Source organism: Erythranthe guttata, chromosome 8 (assembly GCF_056151865.1).
Source record: "Erythranthe guttata isolate IM_541 chromosome 8, IM_541, whole genome shotgun sequence".
Lineage (NCBI taxonomy): Eukaryota > Viridiplantae > Streptophyta > Magnoliopsida > Lamiales > Phrymaceae > Erythranthe > Erythranthe guttata.
Genome location: NC_142540.1, coordinates 18,813,496 through 18,839,375, shown reverse-complemented (window position 1 = coordinate 18,839,375; position 25,880 = coordinate 18,813,496). Strand labels below are relative to the sequence as shown.

The 25,880-nt window shown below is 33.7% G+C and overlaps 3 protein-coding genes and 2 long non-coding RNA genes across 10 annotated transcripts; 3 read left to right on the top strand and 2 right to left on the bottom strand.

Annotated features, from left to right (window-relative positions):
* Positions 1-961: 961 nt before the first annotated feature.
* On the bottom strand, positions 962-3,332 carry LOC105962064 (chloroplastic import inner membrane translocase subunit TIM22-2). Its single transcript, XM_012986337.2, has 5 exons — positions 2,939-3,332; positions 2,478-2,542; positions 2,277-2,349; positions 2,123-2,176; positions 962-1,332 (listed from the first exon to the last, which is right to left on the bottom strand). The coding sequence occupies exons 1-5, from the start codon at positions 3,126-3,128 to the stop codon at positions 1,118-1,120; spliced, it is 597 nt and encodes a 198-aa protein (XP_012841791.1). The 5' UTR covers positions 3,129-3,332; the 3' UTR covers positions 962-1,117.
* Positions 3,333-4,400: 1,068 nt separating this feature from the next.
* Positions 4,401-6,771, bottom strand: LOC148768713 (uncharacterized). Of its 3 annotated transcripts, none has more exons than XR_016033237.1 (3): positions 6,350-6,771; positions 5,648-5,803; positions 4,401-4,987 (listed from the first exon to the last, which is right to left on the bottom strand). It is a non-coding gene; the product is annotated as an uncharacterized LOC148768713 (long non-coding RNA). The 3 variants fall into 3 exon arrangements; XR_016033236.1 differs by having other exon boundaries at positions 5,648-5,786; XR_016033238.1 differs by lacking the exon at positions 6,350-6,771 and adding an exon at positions 6,186-6,315.
* A 1,781-nt stretch (positions 6,772-8,552) lies between these two features.
* LOC105952687 (uncharacterized) lies at positions 8,553-11,069 on the top strand. Its single transcript, XR_016033235.1, has 3 exons — positions 8,553-9,445; positions 9,892-9,957; positions 10,334-11,069. It is a non-coding gene; the product is annotated as an uncharacterized LOC105952687 (long non-coding RNA).
* A 2,294-nt stretch (positions 11,070-13,363) lies between these two features.
* LOC105962065 (putative serine/threonine-protein kinase WNK11) lies at positions 13,364-15,630 on the top strand. Its single transcript, XM_012986339.2, has 3 exons — positions 13,364-13,495; positions 13,890-14,393; positions 14,941-15,630. Exons 2-3 carry the CDS (start codon positions 13,890-13,892, stop codon positions 15,325-15,327), a joined length of 891 nt encoding a protein of 296 aa, XP_012841793.1. The 5' UTR covers positions 13,364-13,495; the 3' UTR covers positions 15,328-15,630.
* Positions 15,631-18,538: 2,908 nt separating this feature from the next.
* LOC105962067 (heterogeneous nuclear ribonucleoprotein 1) lies at positions 18,539-22,591 on the top strand. Of its 4 annotated transcripts, none has more exons than XM_012986340.2 (5): positions 18,539-18,888; positions 19,004-19,128; positions 20,074-20,311; positions 20,462-21,722; positions 21,949-22,591. In XM_012986340.2, exons 3-5 carry the CDS (start codon positions 20,090-20,092, stop codon positions 21,960-21,962), a joined length of 1,497 nt encoding a protein of 498 aa, XP_012841794.2. In that variant the 5' UTR covers positions 18,539-18,888; positions 19,004-19,128; positions 20,074-20,089; the 3' UTR covers positions 21,963-22,591. The 4 variants fall into 4 exon arrangements, with proteins under 4 accessions (XP_012841794.2, XP_012841796.2, XP_012841795.2 ...); XM_012986342.2 differs by having other exon boundaries at positions 18,662-18,816; XM_012986341.2 differs by having other exon boundaries at positions 18,697-18,888; positions 20,083-20,311.
* Positions 22,592-25,880: the final 3,289 nt, after the last annotated feature.

Below are 25,880 nucleotides of genomic sequence, written 5' to 3'. Positions count from 1 at the left end.
GATGAAGGAAATTACAAATAGACCCTCTCTATCGCCTATACGACGTCGTTTGTGCTTTAACTTAATAATATCCAATTTGTGAAGCCCAACCCATTAGAGATGGGGTTAGTAAATCCATTTTTCAGTTTTTACATGGAAAAAACACCCAATAATATGTTGTAATAATTAAATTCCAAGTATTAATATAATTTTTTTTTTTTAATTTTATAAGAATAAAAATACTTAAGAATTCATACTAATTGATGGATTAATATCAAAATATATTTATAATTAAGGGTAAATTACAAAAACCCCTTGAATTTAAGCTAAATTACGAAAAACATCTCAACCTATTCAAATTACCAAAATCCCCTTTTGACGTTTGTTTCCGTCTTACAACTACCCCTTATGGTGTTATTTTTGCACGGAAATTTTTTGATCCAAAGGAATATTTTCCGAAAAAATTCGATCTCACTCCTACAAACGTAGTAATTTCTTTCTTATTTTTTGATCTTCTTGTAGACCTTCCGAATAGTTTTTTGGTTGTGCAAACCAATGCTACTTTTGTAAGGACAAAAATTACATTCAGATGGGTAACGATAATACTAAAAATTTGTGACGATATTATTTAAGAAGAATAAAGATTCCGTGTAAAGTCCACCTGAGGGTAATTTTGTCTTTAAAAAATACATAAAGAAAAATGCCACGTTCATAGGAGTAAGATCGGGATCGGTATTTTTTAAGAAATTTCATTTGAATCTAAAAAATTCCGTGAAAAATAACACCATAAGGGGATCAGTGTAAGATGGAAACAAACATCAAGGAGATTGTCGTAATTACAAATAGATGGGGGTGTTTTTTGTAATTTAGCTCAAGTTCAGGGGGATTTCGTAATTTACCCTATAATTAAATGTATCCTTGTGGTATGATCTTCAGAAAATAGATAAAACCTAAAAATTCAAATATCTATCATCACAAAAAGAAGCCACAAAATAAATCATCTTCCAAAATCTCAATGTAAAATAAATTTACAATGCAACTTCTAACATGTCCAAACATTCTACATAAGACAGGGAAAAAAACAAAGTTGTCATTCTCATGAAAAAAAAAGAAAATTCAATACAAGAAAATCGAGGCCTCATTTTCTAATAGACCGACAAAACGAAGAGAAAGATTCCTTGAGCTCGTTCGGTATCGGAAATGCCAACGGAGGAAGCACGCCGTACTGTTGCCTGTCAACAGCACTCGTCGAAAACGGGAGAGCAAGTGCCGGTTGCTGTTTGTTTAGACCTTCGATAATAAACGAGAACGCCCCGAAAGTCAAACAGTTCTGCAGTAAAGCCTGAGGCGCACCTGAAAAAAAAAAAAAAAATTCGGTATTCACAAAAACATAAATATTCCATCTTCGAGGTTTCGCATGTAAATATGATGTTCGAAAATAAGATACCGGTGTAAGAAATTACAACCCCGTCGGATTATTACACTTCAAGAACTTGGCTTTGCACTCTTATTAAGAATAAGACCAGCCCAATATATCCATAGTTTTATATGAAGTTTGAATATACAAGAAAACACTATTGTAATATCTTAAGGCCGTAATAAATTAAATACGTAGAACTTATTAGATGTTTTGGTTGGTGCAATAATGTAATTAGGGTTTCATAAGATTATTTATTCTTATCTTTGCTAATCTTATCTTAGGAACCAAACGAGGCCTAAGGGTTCATTCACATTTTTGGTATGGCATATAGAGAGAGGTATTGATGAATTAAAGCTTATATGTGTTAAAAATAATTTATTTCATGTGTAGTATATTGGATTATAAAGATGGAAGTTTGACAAAAATACCCCCTTCGAATGTAATCTACTATATCATTTTAGAAATAATTGTGGGCAAAATTGTGTTTTCACGATGCTACTATGGGTCATTCTAGGATGATCCATTACTATAGGAAGCCAAAATTTCAAAATCGGGCTTTAATATAATGAAGTAAACATGGTATTACGTTGGATAAAATAGTACATACAACAACCTAGTACCCCGAAGTAAACATGCCCTAAACGAAAAAAAACCTTAAATGGAGAGTTAATTGTAAGATTATTACATTTTGAATGTAACATAGACTAAAATCGATTGGAATACCTGGAAAGCTTAGAGCAAGGCCGGTGCAACATCCAGCAACTCCTGCATTTAAGACTGTAACGCAAGATACAAGTTAGATAAGAAAGTGAAGTTATGTGTCGAGAAAACACACACACACACACATATGTATATATTCAAACGAGAAAAGCTTTACCATCATCTTTCCCACGTAGTCTCTTCATAAAGCAGACGACTAAACTGTGCACGCCAGATAAAATTGCAAACGTCTGCACGAATGGCAATAAACAAAGACTTCCAGCGTTATATATGATGTAGTAACTATAATCCATATTGAAATGATCGATCGACAAATCGGGAGTTTATATATATGTATGTAGGTATGTATATCGCACACCTTGGCGGAAGATCCTGCCTCGACAAAGGAACCCTTAAAACCCTTCTTCTTAATCAATCCAGAACCTGATAAACAGAGATTTACACGTATAAGTTTCGATGAATTCCGTCCCCATTTAACAAAAGTACACCAACTAATTTTCAACAAACACAGACGAAAAACTAAAAAATTGCTACTTTATTATTAATACACACATAATTGACCATGAAATTCATTAAAAATGTTTTTTTTTTTTGGATAAAAATATCCTCTTGCAGACAAAATATCATCAACTAACATAATCCGTCTACAAAATTCAAAATAAAACAATTAATTATGCTATGAAATTATCCAAAACAAAAGCCATGAATTATGAAATTTCATATTTTGTACAATTAAAAAGAAAAACAATTGAAACAAAAAAATAATAATAATAATTAATGGAGGCAAAAAAAGTATGAGGTAGATGAGGGAGAGGCTACCGTAGCCAAAAATGGAGCCCATCAAACCACCGGCGGCGGAATCACCGGCAAATTTAAAGAGGCATACAAGCGGAGGACTCGACGGATTGGCCGTGACTAGTGAATCGGAAGTAACAGTAGGGTTAGGGCCCGGAATATTCTCGATTTCGGACTCCGATTCGGGATTTTGGGGGTTCGCCGGCGACGACATTGTATATCGGAAAATTGGATAAACCCTACCGGCTTTTTTGGCAAAGCTCTCAACTTTTTTTCAGAACCGCTTTTCTGAATTGAACTGTGCGGAGGTATCAGAGTTAAAGATAAGTTATTGTGAAGAAAAATAATGTTTGTTGAGACAAAATAAATCATTTATTTATATTTAAAATTTCATGACATTATTTAAACCTAATATATCTATCATTGAATATCATATGAATATTTTGATTTTACAATTCTTGAAAAAAATTAGGGCAAATTATTGTTACCCCTGATGTATGGTCAAATTACGAAAGAACCATTATGTTTGGATAATTATAATCAGTGCCTCAGCTATGTGTTGTCTTACACGTATCCACCATTATGGTGTTGAATTTACTTATCGAAGGAGGGTGTTTTTGTAAGACAATGCATAGTTGAGGTGGGCGGTTGTAATTACCTAAACATAAGGGGGTTTTCATTATTTGATCATACCTCAGGGTTTGGCCGTAATTTTCCCTAAATTTTAACATGACAATCCATAATTCATTACTCAATAAAGGGCAATAATGAATTTATGGTGGAGTTTGCAAAAACTTTTGTACTAGTAAAAGTTGTTGAGTATGAGTTAAGATCAAAATGGTTCGTATTGTTAAAAGTTCGAGCGATTGCAAGTATCACGAGTCATAATAAATTGAGATTTGTATAAAGCATAATGAATGTCGGTCACATGCAATTTTTTGAGAAGTATTCCCTAGAATAAAAATAAAATCCGTGAAAATAACACCATAAGAGGTCGGTGTAAGACGGAAACAAACGTAAAAGGGGGTTTTGGTAATTACAAACAAGTGGGGGGTGTTTTCCATAATTTAGCCTAAGTTTAGGGAAGGTTTCGCAATTTACCCTTCAATATTTTTTTGCAATTTTTCCCAACAATTATCAAACATCAAAGGATTTTTGGCAAAATTTCAATTACCAGGGAAGTCAATACCATTAACAATATGGAACCGTTGAAACCGAAAGAAATTTTATTACACGGTGAAGCGCCTTAATGCATATAACTAAATAACTAAACAGCTTCGTAAAACATTATTTCGAAAAATTGAAATATTAACATTTTTATGGACCCGAAAATATTATATTCCGAGATTCGCGACAGGAGGGATATCATGGTTGTGCTTGCCATCGTAAGTCGTAATAACGAATCTGAAGTCGTCGGATGCTCTTTCCACCTGTTTCCTTACACAAAACAAACACAAAACAAGTACAAACTAAAGAACATTCCACGAAATTTAAAAGATTATATTGAATTTGACACCATAAGGGTGGACGTGTAAAAAAAATCATAATTGAGAGGTAGCTGTAACTCTCCAAACAAGAGGTTTTTTTTCGTAATTTGACCATACATCAGGGGTAGATGTAATTTACCCCAAAAAAAAACCTCTAATATCAAATATTAATATATGAGCTCAAACACATCAACGCAATCAAGACCCTCTTTTTCATTATCACAGCCCGTGTAATAAGTCTGCAGATAAAAATTTTGCATTGTGGCTTGAAGAACAAGTTACGAACGATAGATGCTAGTTACCATCTCGAGTAGCGAACGACAAATCTATGTCAATTAGATGGGGTTTTGGATGATGATGCGAATCCATGTAGACAATTTCCGTTATTTCTCCAGTTGGAGAACGCACACACTTCTTTCTCACCGTGCAACCAGGGTAACTACATCTGTAATAACGAACGGGAAAATCATTTCCTCCGACCACTCTTTTCCCATATTGTATCCAGAGATACTCATCATATGGTAATGTATGTCCCGTCATTGAGTGAAGGAGACCGTGAAACGCTTCGATCTCGAATTTCGTTGACCTGTCCGATTTGGTTCAATACAAAATCAGATAAAGAAGCTCAAGTATCAGAAAACGAAAATTAGTTTGAGATCCCCATCTTGCTATTATTACAAAAGAACTATAATAATTACGAAAACCCTCCTCATGTTTGGGTAATTACAATAACCCCCTCAACTATAAATTTTCTTACACGTCCACCCTTATGGTTTCAAATTTAGGGGAATCTTCTTGATTATACGGAATATTATCACTTTTGTACCCGTTTTATCCCATTCGAACTCCACATTTTAAAGCAAGATGATCTCATAAGATGTGTTTTTTGGCTTGTATATATAAGATTGTGGTGCATCATAAACTGTATTTTGACACAAAACGAGTACAAACTCGAGCACGTTTCACAGAATCTAGATGATTATGTTGAATTTGACACCATAAGGGTGGACGTGTAAGAAAATTCATAGTTGAAGCGGGAATGTAATTATCCAAACAAGAGGGGGTTTTCGTAACATAAAAAACGAAATCATTTACTTCTTACAACATTATTCTTATATTTGTCGAGACTAACTGAAATGTAAGATGCCCTACACATGATTTTCTGAAGAAACTATGTATTATATGACACAGAAAAAAAAAAAAAAAAACAATCTCTCGCCAAAATCGAAAGATAGTAGACAATTACCGTTGGTGAAGCTACGTCCGATTCTATCTCATCAACAGTATCATCTTGCTCTAGAAAGAATGCTGTAGTTTCATCGGAATTCGGAACCCCCATGAATGGAGCCTCGAAAAACAAACTATTTTGTCGAAGAAGGCTCTGCCTGTAAAAAAAAAAAAGCTAAAAACGAAAGATTCATCAGAACACGAAAGTGATTACACTCAGACAGTAATATAGAACATTCAATGCAAGAATCCTAATCCAACGGTCCCGGAAATCCACACTAAAGGCAAAGCAATATTATTCATTTCACAATTAAGTTATTTTCCAATAGATCATTGAACAAACAGCAACACAATGGAAGACGACAGAAACATCAAATCGATCGACAATCATCGTCTTATAGCAAAAATTAATTTTGCCAAAAATCCCCAATACAAACCCCTCTTACGTCAGCATCAACCCTATTTCATAACTCAAAAACTAATTAAAAAAAATATCAGAAAATTCACAAAATTTGAGCAACCACGTGAAAAATTAGCTGTGATTTCATTTTCCTCACCGGAAATATGAATTTCTCAAGCTAATGAAGCAGATAGGAAAAGCGGAGTACGGTACAACGATCAGTAGCGAAACGAGCAGCAAATAAATAAACAGAAAATAAAAAAATTAAATCGATTAAAACAATGCGTAATTTGAATTGCGTGGGTGAAAACGAATTCCGACCTCGACGTTAGAGAGAAGAACTCGATCCACCGGATCTGCCGCCGTTGTTCACGCGCTCGCGACTGAGGTTTCTCCATTGATGAGAAATTGTCGTTTCGATTCAGATTATGAAATTTGATACGAATTTAATTAATTATACAATTGGATAATGGGAAAAATACAGTTTTCACCTCTCAAGTTTGAACGGATTTCATATTTGGTCCCCGTTATTCACAAAATACACATTCGGTTCCTCATGTTTGAAAAATTCAGCATTTTTAGTCTTTTTTCGTTAAGTTTTTGTTAAAACTAACGGAATCAAGCATGTGTGATGTGCCCACCACTAATTTAACTGATGGACTAACAGTAAATTGACAGAGATGACCAAACTGTTAAATTATTGATGATGGATTTGTTGGAAAAACCGATAAACAGTGTTTTTCGTTTAATATAATCAGAATGTTACAACTTAAATAGAAAACTAAGTAACAAATTTATCCTAATTTTAAGGAACACTAACCCACTACTAACAACTAACTAAGTATCCTACAATCACGGATACTATTTTGACTAGTTATTTTACTAAACTAATATTAATCATTTAATTATCTAAACAATAAATCTAATATTTTAACACCCTCCTTTAAACTGATTTCTGCGGAAAACAGTTTACAATGAGATTTATTGTTCTCCTTTGATATATTCTTTTGCGAAAGAACATATATCAAATTCCTCACATTGAGAACCAATGCCTCAAACACTCCAACTCGGGCGAACGCCTCTTTCCGCCAATCTTCATTGATTGATAATTCATCAATTTTGGACGAACGCAACTTTTCGAACGTCTCCCTCAGTCAATCTTCACTAATTGACAAAATGATTTATTTTACTCAAGAAATCTATTAGCTGCTGCTAATATCACCACTTCTAATTCAAAAGAAGTATTCCACAATGTTTTCATCCTCAAACATTGTATTCATCAGCTACGGCTGATTTCAAAATTTTCCGTACTCTCATCAACCACTTCTGGCAAGAATCCTCCTAGAGGACTGAGATGCTGCCTGCTGCCTGCCACCTAAAGCTTCCAATCGTAATTCGCCGCCTCGAATCTTCTAATCTCCCCGCCGAGTTTGCCAACCGTGTTGTCCTTTGCTGAGTGTCGCCTCGTCTGTATCGGATTTGGCCTTGGTTGCCTCGACGGTGTGGCCCTCCCCTCGCAACAGCTGTTGAAAAATAAGAAGATCGCCTCATGATCACCTCGATTTCTTCATCGGCCATCGTCATATTATTGAAAACAAAGACTCTATCACCAAGGCTGTCGCTTGTGCCTTTGGCGCAACCATTCTGTTAATGTCATTTTTATGACTTGGATAATGAAACCCAATCCAAACCTTGTCGAGAGCCTCTGCTGCTACTTCCGCTGCTGCTTCTACTACTTTCGTAGCCTCTGCCGGGGTAAGATTCGCTGTGCTTGGTGCAATACACAGAGGCTCCGTCAGGATCAGTCACATTTGCTGCCTTAGCACGTCCATCGTCATTGCCGTGCGGCAACGTCAACTCCGCCATTTTTTCCTTCGACGAGTCTGCTGAAACCCCATATTTGATGGCTGATAAGGTCACATCGTAAACATCTTAATGTTGTTGCTGATTCAACACTGAATCTCGTCGAAATCCTACGATGCTGGATAATCTACTAAATCGTAAAATCTCAATTCAAAGACAGAGATCTCTTTGAACATGTCTCACTACTAGAAAATCACGATTTAGCGACGAACGTTTGTGACGGAATATAGATCCGTTTCAAAATTGACCAGTTAGCTTCGGAATTTGTGACGGACTATAAATCCGTTTGTTTGATGACTATAGTTTATATATAGCGATGGCATTAGCGACGGGCATTAAATCCGTCTCTAATTAAAATATTGTAGCGACAGATGTAGCGACGGATAGTAAACTCGTCCCTTTGATATGAAACTTCACGTACGGAGATGACATACGAAAAACAAAGCGGTTTGTTAATTAATATATAGCAACAGAATTAGCTACGGAAAAAAATTCTTAAATTATAAATTTACAAAATAAGGAGCAAATTAACAATTTTATGTCATTATTAAATTGCATAGTAATAGAAATAATATACGGTGCTGATAGCATTCCTTATCAAATTAAATTAAGAGTCCTTATTATAAACTAATGTCATTAATTCTCTCCTTTTCTTATTTGAACTCCGATTCTTTCTCTCTCTAAACCCTTGTTTCAGAACTCTCGATTTTTTCTCTCTCTAACTTTTATATCGTCGTTTTGAGAAGAAAAAAAATCCCCAATTTCTAATCTCGAGCAAACACCAATTTTCAGAAGAAAAAATATCTGCTGATGTTTCTCGACTCAGACGGGCATCAAACATTCCACGCTGGTGAGTTCTCTTTCAACTTCCCCTCCGGCGAAAGTACTGCTCAAAGCGAGGTCCAAAATCAGGTAAACTTCTACCTTTAATGTTATTGATTTTCTTAAATTAATTATGTCTTTCGTCTCTCTCGGTGTATATTGATTGAATGGGACATTATGTAGTTAAAAGAGTAAATTTAGCACAAAAACTTACGGGAATTTCGATTATGTAGAATTACTCAAAATTTATAAATATTAGGGGAACCCTTATCTTTCACTACTAATTGGATTATGTGTATAATTTTTGGGATATTGCTGATTATATGCTGACAATAATTTGTGGCACTGTTCACAAGAGCAATTGTTTATTTAACATTTTTCTTCTTGTGTGTAATTCATCAACTTCGTTTTTTGAATGTAGCAATAATGAGTTCTATTAGAAGTGATCGTACTTGTATGTATAATAGACTTGTAAAAAGTCGAAAAGGATTGACAGATGAGTTTATAAGAGTTTACAAACGACTATCTCACAAGAAAGAATTGCTACCAGACGAATTTTATTGAAAGTAGACAGAGATAGGTAAACTTTGATCACCTTATTTAATAGATATATATTGTGTTAACATAAATATTTTTGATTTATTTAACAACTTTGATCCTTCAAGTGCTACGAGAAAATTGGTTGCAATATTCAAAAGAGCATTCAATGGTTCATGGCCTACGTGGAAGAAGGTATCGGATTATGTTAGAGACCGTTGATTTAATGAATTTGACGTATGTTCACTTTGGATTGAAAAAAATTCACAACTAGTTCTTGAGTAATTACTGGTGTTGATTTGAAGCTGCATTTTATGTTTTTGCACTTTTCTTGAGTGAATTTTCTAAGTGTACCTCAACATACTGTATATGCATTTTCTTTTTGAAGTGATATTAGGCTGAATATGATAGCGTGGAAGCTGATTGTCATAGTAATATAACATCATATATATGTGCAACACAGTAATTTATAGTCTGGTATAATCTTGAATACTTTAGTTTGTCTAATTAATATTTCACAAAACATGTCTTGCATTTCACAGCTTCTCATTACTTTGAATTCTCTTTAAAAATAATATTATATTCATTGTCGGTCATGATTTGAAAATTATTTATGTATTATTTATATTGAATACATGCAGAAGTTGTACAATTGGCCCGCGGAAGACCACACGACAATAAGAAGACATTTTGAACATAAAGGAAGTGTAAGTTTGAGCAATAGTTTTTTATTTTATTTTTAGGTGAAAGAGAAAGGGGTAGAGCCTACTAATTGAGTTATTTTTGATGATTCACAAAACGAAATAGAATAATGATTGGGTTGATGGAAAATTAAAATCTGTCTAGGTAAGCATCTACTTTACTATAATATATATAAAAATGTTATGCTGCAAGAATTGAGTTCTGGATGAAATTTCTTATGATTGTTTTTTAATATTTTTTTGTGTGGTTTCAGTTACTGCTTCTGAATATTGATCATGTTGTTAGACAAGTTTCATTTATTTGATAATGTATTATATAGTTTAATGAAGAAACGTATATTTATTCAATATGTATTAATTCTTAAAATTTGTGATGTTTCAGGCTAAATTTCAAACCATCGTCAAGAGTCGTCATTCAAGTGACATGTCTGGGACACAGGGTGGTGGCGAAGGAAATGAAGACGCAAGAATCGAAAATCAAGAGGAAGACGAAGAAGAAGATGGAGATGATGCACTCATGGCAATAGCATCTGCTCTTCCTAAACAAGTTATTGATAAAGCATGGCTCGAGGCAGTTGGAGGGCCAATAAAATGAAGAGTTTACGGTCTCGGATCGGAGTCCAGTTCTGTTGTACAAGGAGGTGGTCCTACATTTCATGCTCCAACCGGTTCTTCATCAGCATCATTTGTACCTTCTCAATGCTTATTTGAAACTCCTTCATTCGAAGAAGCTGCTAATCGAGCGGTGGAGCAAAAATTAACCGATATGCAGACTATTTTTCAAGAGAAACTGCAAGCCTTGAAAACAACCATTCAAGAGATGCGTGAAAGACAACCTGGAGGAGCTGGTAGAGATGGACAATAGCATCGCACTTATATGGTATATTTTTTTTTTTTTATCACGACTATTTTTTATCGTTTGGAAGACGAGTAGTAGCGCTTAGCCTTACAATCTTGAAGATTGTGTTTTGAATTATCATTACGTGGATATTTAGATATGTTAGCTCAGTTGGAAGTTGTGTTTGGGTTAATTTTATGGATTTTTAGGTCGGTGTTTTTTATCTTATTGTTGACTGGATGTTGATTATGGCATAAAGAATAGTGTTTGATTTTTATCATGTGTTTGTTGTCTTGATTTGATTGGTGGATTATGGGAGAAAGTGTGGTGCTTATTTTTGTAAGGAGGTGACTATTCCAGTATATAATGCATTGAAATGGTTTTGGAACAGGGAATTATAAATTTAAAATTATTTTTTTTAATTAAAATTGTATTAGCGACGGATTTAGCGACATACACAAAATTCTGAAAATTCATTTTTCCGACGGATGTAGGGACGGATTTTGCTACAAACGACGGCGACGTAAAATTTTCTATTAGCGACGGACATGGCCATCACTGCTCAAATATCACTTGTCAAGTGTTAGCGACGTCTGATTATGCATTAGCGACAGATTTGTTCGTAGCTACGTTAGCAACGGATTTTTGTTGTTTGTCTCTAAATTTAGCGAGGCCGGATTTGGTGATGGCATTTGCGACGGCCTAAATCCGTCGATAACTATATTTTGGCGACAGATTAAATGAATTAGTGACGGATATATCCATCACTAAATCGTGATTTTCTAGTAGTGTCTTAAGTTTTCAATTATCGAAGTTTTCATTTTTTTCTTTTTTTTTTTTAAACTCACTTCTCAATTCTCATGCTCTAGAGAAGATACGATAAAAGAAAAAAAGTTACACAAGAAATAAAAGAGTTGGATCACAGGTCAGGATCCAAGCTCTGATACCATGTTGGAAAAACCGATAAACAGTGTTTTTCGTTTAATATAATCAGAATGTTACAACTTAAATAGAAAACTAAGTAACAAATTTATCCTAATTTTAAGGAACACTAACCCACTACTAACAACTAACTAAGTATCCTACAATCACGGATACTATTTTGACTAGTTATTTTACTAAACTAATATTAATCATTTAATTATCTAAACAATAAATCTAATATTTTAACAGGATTAAATGTATTTTTTGTGAACGAGGGGTTAAATGTGGGATAGATGCAAATCTAAGTGAAAACTGTAATTTTCATACTGGAGATAATACTATATTCAGTAAATAAAAAAGAAAAAAGAGCATTTTCTTCATATCTATGAAAATTTATTCATCAAATAAATTTTAATTATTTTATTAATTATGACTTCTTTTTATCTACCAAAATAAGAACTAATCCTTACAAAAATACAATTCAGGTTATAATTGTAATTAAATTAATTTCTTATTAGAAAAATCACATTTTAACAATTTTAATACTATATTTAATCTAAGTAAAATTTATTAGTTTGTAGAAATTTTAATACAATTCCATCTAGTTCAAATTAATAAGATTCGATTCATATAATCGAATCAGGCCTAAATGAATTAATTATTTATTCGTTAAACCCAATTGAGTCAAACAAAGAGTGGGTAAATAGCCCTTAACTCCTTATGATTTGAGTTTTGTGTAGATGATCCCCTTGTACTTTTAATATAAACACATGATCTCCCTATAGTTTGAATTGTGTGCACATGAATCCCTCGTACTTCTAATATTAGCACATAAAACTCCCTATGGTATTCCATTTGGTAAATATGCTCATTAGGAAGATCATATATGATGCACGAAAACTTCAACTCACACGCGTTTCCACGTTTCGGAAACCAAAACTCCTTGACACATCTCGAAAACGTTTCGGGGCCGTTTCCATATATATTTAAAAGTTTCGGAAAGTTTCTGATAATAATGAAAAAATGGAAACACATTTCCACACAAAATAAATCCAAATTTTATTTTAAATAAAAACTCCGAATTGCATACGCTTAAAAAAATCTTAAATATTATGTCTCCTTTCACTTCTAATAGTGATTTAATATTTTTGTACATGTTAATCCCATACTAAAATAAATTTATATGCCCCGAATGTAATTTGTGGAATGATATTAAACATTATAATATTTTTTATAAATTACGAATGCACCCCTATATTTTTATTATTTACGCGTTTCCCCACGTTCCCGCATCCAACTTTTTGAAAAACAGAGTTTCCTCGTGTTCGCATTCCCGTGTCCGTGCTACATAGGAAAGATGAAAATCTTGAAAGTACAAGGGGGTCATGTGTGTATATTAAAATTTAAGGGGTTTATGTGCTATTTTAAAAGTACAAGGTGTCTATGTTCACAAAGTTCAAACCAAAAGGGGGGTAAAGTGCTATTTATTTTATTCTGAATATTATAATTTAAAGCAGGTTCCAACGGTATTACAAATGTATCCCTAGTCAAAATAGGATGACGTCACCGGACCATAGTCAAAGGGCAAAAAGAGTAAAATACGAAAACAAAACCTCACTATAAATACGTCTTTGTGCCCCTTTTGTCATTTCTTCCCCCAAAACCTTCCGCTTCGTCTCAGCTCCACTACATACAAAAAGCGCAGTCTTTTCTCTTCGTGCGTCGGCGGCGATCATCGGTCGGTGCCGGAGGCGTCGATTGTACGGTGAAATCTCAAATCTCGTGAGTCTTCTTATGATCGGAGAATTTTAATTTTGTCGTTAATTGATTTGTTTTCTCAATTTCCTTCCAGTACGTGTAGTAGTGTAAGGTGACGGGGGTGAATTTTTTCCGCGAGAATTGAAGTTTATATATTCTTTGAATTTTGTCGATTGATGAAGTAATGGTGATCTATCGACTGTTTGATTGGGAAAAAAAAAACGTATTTTTCCGAGCCCTTTTTTATTGTGTATTGCTTGATTATGTATTAATAATTAAGAATTTTACTGATTTTAGCTAATCCGCGATGGAAATGCAAAGTTTGAAATTGATTTTCTAAATTCTAGGGTTAGGGTTTATACTTTTTCCGAAATTCTACAAAATTGAATTGAAATTCTCGGAAATGTTTTGATTGTAGATGCCCACTATGGGCTCAGAAGTGGGGAATTTTGATATGGAACCGTTTATCGAAGTCGATCCAACGGGTAGATACGGGCGTTACAGCGAGCTTTTAGGGTCGGGTGCTGTGAAGAAAGTGTACAGAGCATTTGATCAGGAAGAAGGCATTGAGGTGGCATGGAATCAAGTGAAGCTACGGAATTTTTCTGACGATGAAGCTATGATAAACCGTTTGTATAGCGAAGTTCGTTTGCTCGGGAGTTTACAGAACAAGAATATTATTGCATTGTACTCTGTTTGGCGAGACGAGAATAAAGACACTCTGAATTTCATTACGGAGGTTTGTACTTCTGGGAATCTGAGGGAGTATAGGAAGAAGCATAAGCAGGTTTCGGTGAAGGCTCTTAAGAAGTGGTCGAAGCAGATTCTCAGGGGGTTGGACTATTTGCACACTCGTGAACCTTGTGTGATTCATCGGGATCTCAATTCGAGCAATGTCTTTGTTAATGGTAACACTGGACAGGTAAACCATTTTTAATAGCTTTCGAAGTATGTTAGTTGATATATCATGCTTAGTGGTGGAAATTGGATGGGGCGGTTTGGATTTAGCACTTTTGGAAAGATTCTATTTTTTTTTTCCAGAAAGTGAAAAACTAACTCCTATTCCGTTCCAAAAAAAAAAAAATCGGAATGAAAAAACTTGTTCTGATTTCGGAATTTTCACTTTTTTAGTCATCTACAATATAGGATACATAATAATGATGATATTAGAAAAGTAGTTTTCAGAAATTAAAACGGGATCAAAAAATCGGAATCTAATATATATTCCAGTTCAATTCCAAAAAAAAAAATCGGAAAAATCTCGGAACTTTTGGAATCAGAAATATTCGAATTGGAATCGGCGGAATTCGAATCCGTTCCAATTTTCACCCCTGGTCATATTTGAATAATATTGTTCTGCTATATCAAAAAATTTCAAGTTCCTTTCCTATTTTTGGCACCCGCAATCTCTTAAATTTATCGTTTTTGGCTCGATTACGTTACATGTTCGACATTTCCAACTCGTACAGGTGAAAATCGGCGATTTGGGCTTGGCAGCCACGGTTGGGAAAAATCACTCAGCACATTCACTTCTCGGCACACCAGAATTTATGGCACCTGAGCTGTACGAAGAGAACTACACAGAGCTGATAGATATATATTCGTTCGGAATGTGCCTTCTCGAAATGGTGACTCTCGAGTTACCCTACACTGAATGCGACAACGTTGTCAAGATATACAAAAAAGTGACAACTGGAATCAGGCCTCTAGCCATGAACAAGGTTAAGGACCTTGAAGTGAAGTCGTTTATCGAGAAATGTCTTGCTCAGCCTAGGGTTAGACCATCGGCCGCTGATCTTCTTAAGGACCCTTTCTTCGACACAATTCTTGATGATGAAGATGGTGACGGATGCTGATTATGACGAAAAATGCTGAAAAACGAGACTTTATTGACTTGTAAGTGTAATTTTTGGCTCCAAGTGTTAGTCCTTTTTCAGTTTCGTTTATCACCTTTATTTTTCTGCCGACTGCAATGCGTTTTTTTTTTTTTTTTTTTTGAGTTTTGATAAAGTGCTCCAAACATAAGTGATGTTTTGGGGGCAAAGTTTTTGTTTGGTTTCTGTAAATAGAGTTTGAATTTTGCTTGAGGAACTCATCGTTTGATGAAAGATTGATTCGAAGTTGTTGATAAATCAGCCACGTGTTTGTTTTGGCTGCCACTTTTTTTCTTACCAAATTATTGCATTTGTCAATATACCGAAGAAAATATCGGAAGATGATGATTTTCTTTCCGATCTATATTTGAAATCTTAGCAGTAATTATTTTGATAGTTACACGAAAAGCAGACAACCTAACACTTTACGAGGTCGCAACTAATGAATGGTTGGTTGGTTGGTTATCTGTGTTTGGTTACGAGTGTAAGTAAATCGAGCTTTATTAGATGAAGTAGTTTGTAAATGAGTTGAGCTCGGACTTATTTTGAGGACTCGGTTCAATCTCAACGCGCCTTTTTTTTTGAGCCAACGCTCGAGTTACTTACGTCATTAATTGATATTTTTATTATTGTATATTTTATAAAACGTATGTGTCGGTTAGTGAACTTGTTCATAATTGCGTGCTCAAGTCCAAAAGTTTGTTGAGCTCAAACTCGAGCTTTTTCTAAGCCTTTGTGAGTCGACTCAGTTCATTTCTTATGCTATTTCTATTGTTGAACTTCTGTTTTAATAAATCCTTGATTTCCTCTTAGTAATTTGTGTTTGCAAATGCAATTTCTGGTTTTGCTTCTATTAAAATAAGATAGTTTTAAAACTAGAATTTCAAAAGTATTTACCTTTTTAAGCTTCAAGATGTATTGGATTTTTTTGCAATTTTTTTGTTATGTAATTCCGGATTTTATCAAATTTTGTCAAAAAATAGATGTAAGTTTTGCACCCGAAAACGGCCCTAAATACGGTTTTGCAGAACCTACACCTGATGAAATACACCATGTAGTTTTACACCATTGATCTACACATAGTAATACGTGTACTTAATGGATAGTTATTTATATAGATATACGTTTTAAAACCATATCGTCTATTTCATCGCGTGCGTGATCGCGTGCGTGATCTCATAAGCCCCTGAAAACCTACTAGAAGATAATAAAACCATTAACACTTTTGATTTTATTTATTTTATATTTGATTGACAGGAAAAAAGTGAACTAACTTCTAATTTAGGATAAACATCAATTACTAAGAAATCTCCAAAAAAATTATTTTCCCTCATTTTTCTAATAATGGAATTGGAAAGCACTTGAAAAATATTCTTTTGGAGTTGGTCTCGATCTAAATTTAGGCAATTGTACCAATTAATGGAAATTGATTATTTGGCATAAGAAGTTAATTATCAAAATAATTAAATAAATGAATACAATTAGAAACATTTAATTATTGTTTATAAGTGTGGTTTAGCTGGCAGTTGGACCATTATCATGTATGTTGTATTAGCTGCATTATGATAACTACTCGCTCCCTTTCAAATCAATTGTTTGTTTAAGATTTTACTCGAACATATATTAAATATTTAATAAGTATTTAACAATTTTAGAAAATAATATGTAATATAACTAAAATACCCTCCCGGTCAATTCTTATTTCTAAATTACATTCTTTAGGTGACGAAATTCGAGTAACGAGGGTAATTTTATAAGAATTAACCAATGTGATATTGGAATTTTAAAGTGACAAACATATAATATGAAGACGAAATAAAATAGTCATGGTGACACACATTACACCTAAAATCGGGTCAAGCTATAGTTGTTCAAGTTGACTTTCTGGTAGTATAAGCCTTATTTGACCACTTCGGGAGCAACTGTTCATGGCCATCATGGGGAAATCATGTACGGAGGAGATACTGTAATAACATTTATACATGAAAAACCGAGATTTGAAATCTGATGATACAATCGAAGGGCTTCCAAAAATAGAACAAGTGTTACAAATGCGTTCGATTGGTTCAATATATATATATTGATGACTCTAGAAAAGAGGGTTGAATTGGAACGAACGTATAATAAGAAACAGAAACGGAAGAAGTAATAAACAACTCGTAATTATTTAAAATTGTTGGATATTAATTAATGAACTAATGTATAGTCACATTTATTGGTGAAACCGAATTCCAAATTAAATAATCTACTACCAATATTTAATTTGTTTTTTTAGAGAAACAAAAATAATATTAATTTCCAAGATATGAAGAATTTGTTTTTAATGTACTTGGGCACTATAAAAAACTTTATATGCAATTTGCAAAAACACACACACACACACACACACACAAATTTGTGTAGTAGGATAGCACTCTAGTGAGCTTCCACTATCAATAATGAAAATGAAACAAAACAACAATATTAATGAATAATAATATATCTTTTATTTATATTCCATAGTTTTATTTATATTATTTTATTTATATATATATTTTTAGTTGATGAGTATGTATATATGCTTTGTTGTATATGATATTCAACATTTATCCTTGGTAATAAATTTAAATGGTCCATATGGCATTGGCCCAAGATAAGTCCCAAGAGCTCTTTCATTCTCTCTCTTAAAATAAAAAATAAAAATAATAAAAAATTGAATTCAACATTACTTTAATTTCACTATATCAATTATCATGTTTAACAAAAATATGCCAAAAAAACAAAATAAATAGATTAGTGGTATATATAATACAATAAAGTCCACAAAGATTAAAACACTAAGTCAATACTAATGTTACATTATTAATACATTATAACCTCGATAAGTCAATAACCTCTTTAGAATAATATATTTTGTTGGTCCAACTCAGTGAAAATATATTAAGCTATTAATTCGATAAATTAATAGAATTTCGCTAGTTTCGACTGTATTAATTTACAAAAAAATAATTATACTATGATTATAAATTGAAATATTTTTCTTTCACATAAATATAATATCAATTAAGGTAAATAACCTAGTAGTTCACAAAAGCTCATCTTCTCCTGTCATCTACCTTAAAAGAGTTGTTCCAAATACTCTTTTCAACCAGAGATCATTTGCCTAACAAAATCCCATATTATATATATACATATAAATACATACAACTTCCATATACAATTTCCTCTCTTTCTCTCTCACCCTTTTTCTTTTTTTATATATTTTATTTTTTACATATAAAAAAAAATATGAATAATATCTCTTCTCATGTAAGCTAAAGGAAATTCCATTTCTTTTGATTTATATTATTTTTTTTCCTTGTTTAAAAAGGAGTGGAATAACCAAGAAAAAGAAAGCAAGAGAGAGACAAGAGAGATAGAGAGAGAGAGAGAGAGAGAGAGAGAGAGAGAAGAGAGAGAGAGAGGATGAGCATACCCTCTGTTTTCATTTATGTATATTCCTCTCACTAGATCTTGTTTTCATCATTTTTTTTTTCTTTGCAATTCATTTCTCTCCTTCCAGTGGTGAGAGTCTCTTTATCGATACAAAAATAAAACATGCTTGCTGTATCTATTTTTTCTGATTGTGGGTATAATCTGATTCTGATCTAAATCATATATATATATTATATATTTGCAGGGATCGGTTTATTGAATCTTGATTTTGATGAATGAAGGATCCAATGTGTTTGAAATTAAATCAAACTTGATGTTTTGATCAGAGTTTTCTGCCTTCTGATTTTCCTGCCTGATTTTCTGGATAAGGTATCATTCTCTCTTTTTTTTGTTCATTGCTCATTCAATTGGATCTATAATTACCTTTTATTTTTTTTTTATTTTTTATTTTTTACTTTTTTTGTAATGATTTGTGCAATAGCAATATTTAATTCATTACATATTAGTTGATTCACGCATTGCAGAGAAGATCATAGGATTTATCGATGTTGTGTTAGCGCTTAGTTCCGATCAAAATCGAGTCTTTTTTCCTCCGTTTCCAAGATTGGATTTTTATCCGGAAAAACTTGTTTTGCTTCAGTTGGTTTTTGGTAAATGGAACTGCTTGACTGGTTTGCGCTGTATATCTCGTTCATCGTGTATTAATTGATTCACGCATTGCACAAGATCATAGGATTTATCGATGTTATGTTAATGCTTAGTTCCGATCAAAATCGAGTCTTTTTGCTCCGTTTCCAAGATTGGATTTTTATCGGAGTTGCACATGATCATAGGATTTATCGATTATATGTACACACTTATTTCGAATCAAAATCGGGTCTTTTTGCTCCGTTTCCAAGATTGGATTTTTATCCGAAACTTGTTTTGCTTAGTTGATTTTTGGTAAATGGAACTGCTTAAATGGTTTGTGCTGTATCTCGTTCATCCATGTATTAATTGATTCACGCATTGTACGGTGACATAGGATTTATCGAGATTATGTAAGCGCTTATTAGTTCCAATCAAAACCAAATCTTTTTTGCTTGATTTTCAAGATTGGTTTTTTATCCCGAAAGTTGTCTTAGTTGAGTTTTGGTAATTAGAATTGCTTAAATGCTTTGTGCAATATCTCATCCATCACGTATTAATCAATTCACGCATTGTACATGTAAATACTTAGTTTGAATCGAAATCGAATATTTTTGCTTGATTTTCAAGATTGGATTTTTATCCGAAAGTTTGTTTCGTGACTTGATTTTGGTAAAAAAAAAATAGAATTTGCAGGAGAGAGATGGAGACAGATCAAGGTAAGCTCTTCATCGGAGGAATTTCATGGGATACGAATGAAGACCGCCTCCGAGAATATTTCGGTGCCTACGGTGAGGTGGTGGAGGCTGTAATCATGCGTGACCGCACCACGGGGCGGGCACGCGGCTTCGGCTTCGTGGTCTTCGCGGACCCCACAGCCGCTGAACGGGTCGTCAAGGAGAAGCACATGATCGACGGACGAACCGTAAGTCGCCCAATTTTTCTATAAAAATTACATAAAAGCCACCGAACCGTCGCTCGATTCTTGAAATTCTTGATAAATTATATAAACGCCACTCGATTCTTGAAATTACGTAAATGCCACTCGATTCATGATTTTTTTTTTGGGTTGCAGGTGGAGGCGAAGAAAGCTGTACCGAGAGACGACCAGCACTTGATCAGTCGTAACAGCGGGTCCCACGGTGGCAGCATCCAAGGCTCGCCGGGGCCCACACGAACTAAAAAGATCTTCGTGGGCGGACTAGCCTCCACCGTAAGCGAATCCGAATTCAAAACCTACTTCGACCAGTTCGGAAACATAACAGACGTCGTAGTAATGTACGACCACAACACGCAGAGGCCAAGAGGGTTCGGTTTCATTACGTACGACTCCGAAGAAGCAGTGGAAATGGTGCTCCACAAAACCTTCCACGAGCTCAACGGTAAAATGGTCGAGGTTAAACGGGCCGTACCGAAAGAACTCTCTCCCGGGCCCACTAATCGGGCCCCACCACTAGTGGGGTACAACTACTTCAGTCGAGGAAACAACAACAACAGCAACTTCTTGAGTAGCTACCCTCAGGGTTACAACCTGAGCTCGATCGGAGGGTATGGCGTTAGAATGGACGGGCGTTATAGCCCGTTGGCGAGCGGGCGGGCGGGTTTTTCTCCTTTCGGGTCGCCCGCTTACGGGATGGGCGTGAATATGAGTATGGATCAAGGGTTGAATCCCGGGTTTGGGTCGGGTTCGAATTTGGGCTACGGGCGGGTCATGAGCCCTTATTTCGGTGCTAATCAGAGTAGGTACAACGCTTCTTCGATTGGGTACAATACGAATATGAATACCACTACGCGGGGCGATTCGTTTTTGAACTCGCCTTCTAGAAACGTGTGGGGGAGTAGCGGCGGGGGCCTTAACCCCTCGGCCAATAATGCTGGTTCGGGTTCGTATTTTGGTTCCGGAACTGGCAGTTTTGGGGTGTTTAGAAACAACGGGGCGAATTGGGGGAGCTCTCCTATTGCCGCCTCGATTGGCGGGAGTTCTTCGGTGGGGTATAACGGTAATAATGGAGGGAATGTTGGGTATAGAGGTGGGGAGAATAGCTATGCGGTTGGGGTGGGCGGGTTTGGGAGGAATGGTGGGGCGGGGGTGGTGGCCCCCTCGTCCTCGTTTGCCGCCTCTGGTGGTGGTGGTGCTGGTGGTGGTGAGGGGTATTATGGGGATTTCTACCGTAGTGGTTCGGTTTACGGTGATCCGACTTGGCAAACGAGTTCTTCAGAATTGGATAATCCGGGCTCGTTTGGTTATGCGCTTGGGAGTTCGGAAGATGTCAATGCGAAGGACAATGAGGATTACGGGGTGGGGTATGATATTCCGAATAGACAAACTAATAGAGGTACTTATTTCCTTTTTTGCCCTTCTATCGAGATTTTGATTTTGTGTTAGAATCTAGTTTTTTTTTAGTACTTTAGTTGTCCCAAAATTACGATTCGTGCGGAATCTTGAAAAAAAACATGGATACACACATTGTTTCTTTACCGTAACATCGTAACCTAATCTTCGTATCATTCGAAAAGCTGCATTTTACATTTATAATAAAATCCTTCGTATTTTTTTTTCAGGAATCGCTACATAGGAACGAACTCTGAAGAACGATGTAGGAGACGAAACATAAAAAAAATAATGGATTGTGAATTTCGTTCGGTTCCTTGATAGAATATATATTATTACATCGTCTCAGCTTATAATGATGTCGTTATTACAGAGCTAACAAGGGTGTTTTGATGCAACGTATACATGCTTAGAGAGAGCAGTTTTCAAAGGAATTTTGCGAAGGTTTTTTTAAGGTTTGTTTTTTTTCTTAGTATAACTTTTTTTTAGGTTCGGGTTTTTTTTTTTTTTTTTTTGTTATCAGCTTTTTCGATTGAGTGTAAATCAGACTACGGGATATACTGTCGAAGATCCTTAGTGCTTTAATTTGTTGTGCGAATTTTCAGAAAAAAAGAAAAAAGAAAAAAAAAAAAAGAGTTTACGGTACTCGTTACTCGTTCGACATTGATAAGGTAGAGTTATTTTTGTATTCTTTCTTTTTTTTCTCTTCTCCGTTTTCGGCTATAAAAACTGCGAATTCTCCTCGTTTTTTTTTTGTTTGTCTGGGATTTGTGTATCACTCTCAGAATGTATTGTGAGTTTTTTTTCTGTTTGATTTATTAGCTTGGAATATAAGATTGATTATCTTCAATAAAAAAATATTGATTAGTTTTATTATTCATTTTTATTTGAGAAATGGAATGTAATTTCCATGCGAATTTTACTATTCGTTCGCACATAAATACACACGTTCGCACATGAATACACACGTATCCATGTTGGTGTGTGTAGATGAACGGTTCAGATCTAGTTAGTACGCACGACATTGTTTATTTATTTATTCGAGTTAGTGCCTATTACAAGATAATGTTCGAACGATAGTTTTGATCGTATGGCCTATCTATCGAAAATAATGTTTATGCATGTTTGGATTCAGAGGGTAAAAACTCGTTTGATTGTACATTAAGTATTTTTCTTTTCTCTCGAAATGCAATATAAACTATGTTAAATAACGGGAAGTTAGATGCTACACTTGATTATTTATAGCATGTGGATTTTAACCGTATATCTGATTAAATAAAAATTTACTAAACACACATCCACATGGGTGTGTGTGATTATATGTAGATCAATGGTTGAAATCCACCTACTATAGGGGTGTGAACGAGCCGAGCTCGAGCTCGAGTTTATTTTGTCGAGCTCGAGCTCGAGCTCGTCGAGTTCCTTTTTTTTTGGCTCGAGCTCGAGCTCGTGTCAATTTTGTCGAGCTCGAGCTCGAGCCCATTGTCTTTTTTTTTTTTTTTTTTTAATAATTATTTTATCATTAAAAATTATTTTAAAAAAATAAAAAATAAAAACTAAATTGTAATTATATATATTTTAATATTTGTATTTATTTCTATAATATTTTATATTATTATACATTATTTAAATAAAAATAACATATAAAAAATAAAATAATAATAATAATAAATCCGGCTCTCGAGCTCATGAACAACTAAAAACCGGTTCGAGCTCGAGCTCGAAAACTTCGAGTCCGAGTTCGAACTTTTAACAAGCCGGCTCGTCGAGCTCACGAGTCGGCTCGGCTCGTTTACCACCCCTAACTACTATAATCAACTTCCAAATACATTTAGACATACATGATTTCGTTGTTATGTTTTTTTAATTTTTTAATTGGAAAATACAAATAAGTACTACATTTTGTTTTCTCAAAATGTTTTTCCTTAATATTTTTCCTAAAATAAAATATAAATATAATTAAAAAGGGGGGCAAACAAATAGGTAAAGCCAAGTGTGGTGAGTAGATCTAATTATGTGACAAGAAATCTTGCAATAAAGGCCAGATTTTGTAATTGTCTTACATTTTCCCATCTTCTTACACGTGGCCCAATCATAAACCAGCAATTCAGTGGGCCTTATTTGCCCATACCATAGTCTTTTGTCCGATCAATAGTAAGAAAAAACAATTTATATTAAATTACCTTCATTAGAAAAAGTAAAATTATTGGAGTTGAAAATAAGAAAATTAGCATAAAGTGCAAATAAACATAACCCTACAAAATAGTTAAACATTTTATATATAAAAGAAAGAAACACTGGACAACCCTAATAATATTTTTGTAATTATTTATTTTTAATATTTTTTCTCTACTAATTTCTAACTATAATTTTCAACAAATATCAAAATTAAAACTAAACCGTGAAGAATTCTCCCTAATGGCATATCTGTAATTATTTATTTTTAATATTTTTGTTCTCTACTAATTTTCTAAATATAATTTTCAACAATTATTAATCTCCTATTTTTCTTCAATATGTCTCAAATCTTAAGAGATAAAGATAGAAATTCAATTTGTTAAATCTTAATATGTAACATTTATAATACTACATTATTATTTTTTTCTATGTTAGTGTACGATATTTTCTGTTATAATACTATATGTTAGTGTACTATATTAAATTGATTATTCTTTTTACACTTTTGAAATAATATACCGTGCATCGCACTTATAAAAATTGCTAGTATAAATTATACAAAGAAAATGTGTTATTGAATCACAATATACAATTTTTGTAATGTACCTGAATTTTTCCTTCTAGACAACATTGCTGGTAATATTAGGCGACATATTCTGATTTTATGTCATTCTGATAAAAAAACAAGAATATCTTCATGTCACCTCTACTTTTAATTCTGAATATCGCGATGTATAATTGTCATGTCACGTCTAAGACTAATATTAATGCTAACACTAATACGAATCCTAGTAGTAATACTAATATTAATACTAACACTAGGGGTGAAAATCGTACGGAATGGATCGGAAATACCTTATTCGCAAATTTTCTAATTTTTTTCGGAAGTTAAAAATAGATTCCAATTTTCGTTCCAAAAAAATCGGAATTTCAAAATCCATTCCAATTTCGGAATACCTCTGAATCGGCGGAATTTTGGAATTTTCGGAAATTGCATTAATTTTTAATTTTTTGTTCCAAAATCGGAAATAATGGTAATTTAAAGATTTTTTTTCCTTTACTAAAAAAAAAAGATTTTTTTTTCCTAATATTTTCGTAATTTTACCGGCAAAATGCAAGAATCCAAAACAAAGGTCAATAAGATGAAATGTAAACACTTGCAAAAACAACATAATCAGTTTATCAAAGCAAACATAGTTCTTGCAAAATATGAATAGAAAAATAATTCAGAAATACATATATATATATATATATATATATATATATATATATATATATATATCCTAGTAGTAATACTAATATTAATACTAACACTAGGGGTGGAAATCGGACGGAATGGATCGGAAATACCTTATTCGAAAATTTTCCAATTTTTTTCGGAAGTTAAAAATAGATTCCAATTTCCGTTCCAAAAAAATCGGAATTTCAAAATCCATTCCAATTTCGGAATACCTCGGAATCGGCGGAATTTTGGAATTTTCGGAAATTGCATTAATTCTTAATTTTTTGTTCCAAAATCGGAAATAATGGTAATTTAAAGATTTTTTTTCCTTACTAAAAAAAAAGATTTTTTTTTCCTAATATTTTCGTAATTTTACCGGCAAAATGCAAGAATCCAAAACAAAGGTCAATAAGATGAAATGTAAACACTTGCAAAAACAACATAATCAGTTTATCAAAGCAAACATAGTTCTTGCAAAATATGAATAGAAAAATAATTCAGAAATACAAATATATATATATATATATATATATATATATATATATATATATATATATATATATATATCCTAGTAGTAATACTAATATTAATACTAACACTAGGGGTGGAAATCGGACGGAATGGATCGGAAATACCTTATTCGGAAATTTTCCAATTTTTTTCGGAAGTTAAAAATAGATTCCAATTTCCGTTCCAAAAAAATCGGAATTTCAAAATCCATTCCAATTTCGGAATACCTCGGAATCGGCGGAATTTTGGAAT